Genomic DNA, 5,000 nt, shown 5'->3' with positions numbered 1-5,000 from the left:
GGCGCTCCGGTGGTGTAGTGGATAGACCGCGTACCATATCGGCTCCGGCCTTCGTTGCAGTGGTCGCGGGTTCAAATCCGACCCGTGGACCTTTACTGCAGGTCATCCCCCCCTCTCTCTCTCTCTCTCTCTCTCTCTCTCTCTCTCCCCATTTCAACTCTGTACTGTCTAATAAAGCTATCCCCCTCTCTCTCTCTCTCTCTCTCTCTCCCCATTTCAACTCTGTACTGTCTAATAAAGCTATCCCCCTCTCTCTCTCTCTCTGTCTCCCCATTTCAACTCTGTACTGTCTAATAAAGCTATCCCCCTCTCTCTCTCTCTCTGTCTCCCCATTTCAACTCTGTACTATCTAATAAAGCTTGAAAATGCCCAAAAAATATCTGTATATAAAAAAACATGACTTCTTTGGCAGGTCAAGTCAAAACAAATGCAAAACAACAACACAAACACAACATACAATAGAATTACAAATATGAATTAGATTGTATGATGACGTTACCAGTTGAAACCTTGTCCACTTCTTTCCCGTCTTCTTCTGCAGATTTAGAGCTGGTAGTCTGTAGCGCTTCAGCTGCTTTCTTCCTCGTTGGTGTCGCCTCGTCGCTGGACCGTTTACTCTGTTCTTTACTGTGTCTAGCGGACGTTTTCTCCTGGCCAGATTTCAGCCCACTCTCCTCTCTCTTCCTCAGCTCTCTTGTGATTATTTTTCCTACCACGGGCACCACCACTGTCTTCTTCTCTTTCCCTTTAGCGGTAGATTTCAGCTCGGATTCCTCAGCTGTTTTGGGCGCCGCTGTCTCTTCTTTGGTGGTTTTGGTTAGTCTGTCCTCGTCCACCTTTCCCCTCCTGTCTTTCTCCACCTCCGTTAGTTTCTTGTCTGCGGTCGTTGCCTGTAGTGATATAAGAAAAAGACAAGGGAAAGGTAACTCGGGTCCTTGGTGTGTGTGTGTGTGTGTGTGTATGTGTGTGTGTGTGTGTGTGTGTATGTGTGTGTGTGTGTGTGTGTGTGTGTGTGTGTGTGTGTATTTTAAGCTGCATTCTTATAATAAAGATACTATACAGACATACAATCTTCAAACACTGGCATTGGCGGGGGTGCTGCTGGACACACACACACACACACACACACACACACACACACACACACACACACACACACACACACACACACACACACACACACACACACACACACACACACACACACACACACACACACACACACACACACACACACACACACGTTACCTTTTCCTTGTCTTCTGTTGCTGCTCTGGTTCTGAGCGATTTCTTCTCCACTTCTGAACTTGTGTCGGCCTTCACATCGTCAGATTTCTTCTCAACCTACAATAGAATTTACAATATCCATATTTTATCTTTAATAATAATATGTTTAATTTATATAGCGCTTTTCGGGGGCGCCCTTAGCTCAGTTGGTAGGGCGTCCCCCCCCCCCATGTGCCTCGGCCAGCAGCGGACCCGGGTTCGATTCCAGCCCGCGGTCGTTTGAGTAGAATGAACATTTTGGTTTTATAATATAAACTACTGACAACATTTCTACCAAATTCCCAATAGAAATATTGTCATTAAAGCTGGGGTGGAGGATTTGGGGAGAAAATAGCAGTTGGGATAGAGATTCGAATCCAAATACCTCAACCGCTCCATTTGTTCTCTTTGGTCCCTCCCCTATGGTCCCTCCCTGACACGCTCTACACCAACAAAGTCGTGCCAAAGTGAATGGACAGTCCCAACAGCCAATAAGAACAGAGAATTTGACCAATCAGAAATCATATACCCCAGCTTTAAGACCATTTTCCATTAAGTAATGTAGAGATGAAGATTGAAGAGAAATCCAGACTGGTCTCTTAATGTTTTCCAGAGCTGTATATTGTAACACACATTCTCCAAAATCACTGACTGCACCTTTAGAACAGCAAAAAGGCAACAAAAAGACAATCCATATATATTGTAGATGCGTTAGTTACCACACACACACACACACACACACACACACACACACACACACACACACGTTACCTTCTCCTTGGTCTTGTCTTCTGTTGCCGCTCTGGTTCTTAAGGATTTCTTTTCCACGTCTGAACTCGTGTCAGTTTTCCCCTCGTCAGATTTCTTCTCAGCCTACAATAGAATATACAACAACATCACTATTTATACCATGAGGTTGTTGCTCCGTGTTCCTAGGTGGCTCAGTGCTAGCCAGTTATCTGTGTCCTCTAATGTACCTACATGTCAGGCACTGTTACGAAAGTTAATGTTCAATTTCATGTGTCGATTGGATTCATCAGAAAATAGCATCATGATAGCCTTAACCAACCCTATGATGGGCTATCGGTTCACATCCAGGCTTCCAAAGCATTGGCATGATAGCTTGCACCTATTTTAGTACAGTGTTTTATTGAGTAATGTATTTTAATGTGTTCTATGTGTGTGTGTATGTTGGATGTGAGTGGACCATCTGAGTCCTTAATAAAGATTACTATTTATACTGACTCAACATCATTGGAAATCAGGGTCACACCTCAATTAAAATACCTTCATATCCTTTAACCAATTTAAACAAACTATCTTAAATCTGCCAAACTCTACCTGTAACTGTTTTAATTAGGCTATATTGTACTTTCACCCATTTCATTTTAATTGCTGCCACTCTTCACCACTGTGTAATTGTTTCAATAGTTTTTTTTCTCTTCACCTGTTGTTGTGTATTTGATGTTTTTGCATTGAATATTGTTTATGTATTGTTGTTTTTCCTTTGAATTTGTTTTGAACTCGACGTCATTGAATTGAGGGTCACCCCTCAATTGGTCTCTCGAGGATAAATGAAAGTTAAATGAAAAAAGTGAAATATTTTTTACATCCGTACAATAGTCAGAAAATGTAATCGCGCTTGTGGTGTAGTGGTTGTCCTTGTTCTCTATCACTCACTCACACACACACACACACACACAGAGACACACACACACACACACACACAGAGACACACACACAGAGACACACACACACACACACACACACACACACACACACACACGTTACCTTCTCCTTGGTCTTGTCTTCTGTTGCTGCTCTGGTTCTTAATGATTTCTTCTCCACATCTGAACTCGTGTCAGTTTTTCCCTGGGCAGATTTATCCTCAACCTAGAATAGAATTTACAATATCACTATCTATTTTGACACCCGTACAATATTGTCAGAAAATTAAATCTCGGGCGACTGTGGCTCAGGTGGTAGAGCGGGTCGGCTGATGATCAAAGGGTTGGAGGTTCGATCCCCGCCCTGCCACTTGTGTCATGGTTGTTGTGTCCTTGGGCAAGACACTTCACCCACCTTGCCTCGTGTGAATGTCGATAGTTAGCCTGCTGCTATCGGTGTATGAATGTGTGTGTGAATGGTAACGTGGGAATGGAAAACAGGTCTCCCTTGCAAAAGAGTCTCCGGTCTCAATGGGATTTACCTGTATAAATAAAGTTTTTAAAAAGGGGGGATGGGGTCTCTTGTTCTTGTCCTCTATTGCTGCTCATATGCTCTCACACACACACACACACACACACACGCACACACACACACACACACACACACACACACACACACACACACACACTTGAGCAGAGCCGGAGTGGGACTCATTTTCAGCCCTGGAGTTTCATGCCTCAAACCGGCCCATTTTAGTTCACGACCAACATTATTAATATAATGTAATAACAACCTTATGTACGTCTGCAAAAGTGCACTGTTCTCTGCACCCTTGTAATTCTGTGTTTTTAGACTGTGTGGACTCAAATGCTCCTGTGTAGCCTAGCCTATAGGTGCCTGCCATGGTGCTACTATGTGCAGTAGGAGTGTGCAGAGACGTCATTATCTGTATCTGTTCAACAAACACAATTATCTGTATCGGTATTAGGATATGAAACCGGAAGTGGGCTGGGCTTATGTCTGAATATTTTTTCACCAACAATTATTGTCCCTTCAGAGCCTCAAATTGATTTAATATTGGCATATTATTAATAATGAGATAGGCCTATGTTCCTCATACTGTAGGCTACTTCTCGTCTGTTTCTCTCTCTCATTATAAGTTATGAACTGTCTGAGCCACGTTTGACTGGGGGACATTGAACATTCAGAGTCTGAAACAGTAGGCCTATTACATCACAGTAAATCATAAACTTGCGCACTCTTTTTATTTTTAACTAAACTAAGTTGTATGATCCATCGATCTAGATAAGATTTATTTTGCCCGTTTATTTCCCTCTTCTCTCTCACTCTCTCTCTCCCTCTGTCTCTCTAGACCTATCTCTGTCGCGCTATCTCTCTCCCTATCTTTTTTCATTTCTAACTTAGTTCAATGAATAATTACTTTGGACTAGGAAACAGCGTTTTATAATCTAGTGATGTAAGTGATCAACGCACAAAATTCTAAACTTTGTTTGAGCAAATCTCTTACTTATAAACAGATTGAACTAAACAGGCGAAGTCTTTGCAGATCAAATATTTAAAGATCGATTTTATTAAATGAATTACACGGCCCGTTGCCATTAGAGAGACACGGTTCACGTTCAGAGATTTGAAATAAATTAAAGTCAGGAGGGACTGAAGGTGAGTCGGGGTCAGAAACTTCCAGCGGAATGGAGAGAGACCGCGGCTCACGGGGCCATGCATACATGCAGCCGGTCTTTCTCTTCTAAGCCACGGCAGCGGAGATGAACAGCTGATAGGTGCGACTCAAGTTAAGGCAGAACGCGCTGCGTCAATTTAGTGCATGATAGGCAAAATAAATAAATAGTTGTTTCCCGAATAATTCGGGAAGTAAAAATATTCGGATCGATCTCATTATCCGTGCTCATCCGAATAAATGTTCGGATTCGGGCTCATCCCAGTGCAGCCGACGCTCCAGTCGCCATTGTCCCGAGCATAGGCCTACATTGAAAATAAATGACTGGGGGCTGGCACTAACTTATGAAGCCTTTGGTATGAGCGCAGAA

General features: G+C 42.9%; 1 protein-coding gene across 1 annotated transcript in view; it reads right to left on the bottom strand.

Annotated features, from left to right (window-relative positions):
- Positions 1 to 5,000, bottom strand: part of psip1b (PC4 and SFRS1 interacting protein 1b) — a 29,502-nt gene that overhangs the window by 5,908 nt on the left and 18,594 nt on the right. The window contains exons 17-20 of the mRNA XM_080051852.1: positions 3,058 to 3,159; positions 2,038 to 2,139; positions 1,249 to 1,344; positions 500 to 890 (exon numbers count right to left, since the gene is read on the bottom strand). Coding sequence (XP_079907978.1) covers positions 500 to 890; positions 1,249 to 1,344; positions 2,038 to 2,139; positions 3,058 to 3,159 — 691 coding nt within the window. The remainder of the gene's footprint in view (positions 1 to 499; positions 891 to 1,248; positions 1,345 to 2,037; positions 2,140 to 3,057; positions 3,160 to 5,000) is intronic.

Source organism: Ammodytes marinus (genome assembly GCF_949987685.1).
Source record: "Ammodytes marinus genome assembly, chromosome: 23".
Classification (NCBI taxonomy): domain Eukaryota; kingdom Metazoa; phylum Chordata; class Actinopteri; order Uranoscopiformes; family Ammodytidae; genus Ammodytes; species Ammodytes marinus.
The sequence above is the reverse complement of the archived record's forward strand: the minus strand, read 5'-3'. Positions and strand labels throughout refer to the sequence as shown.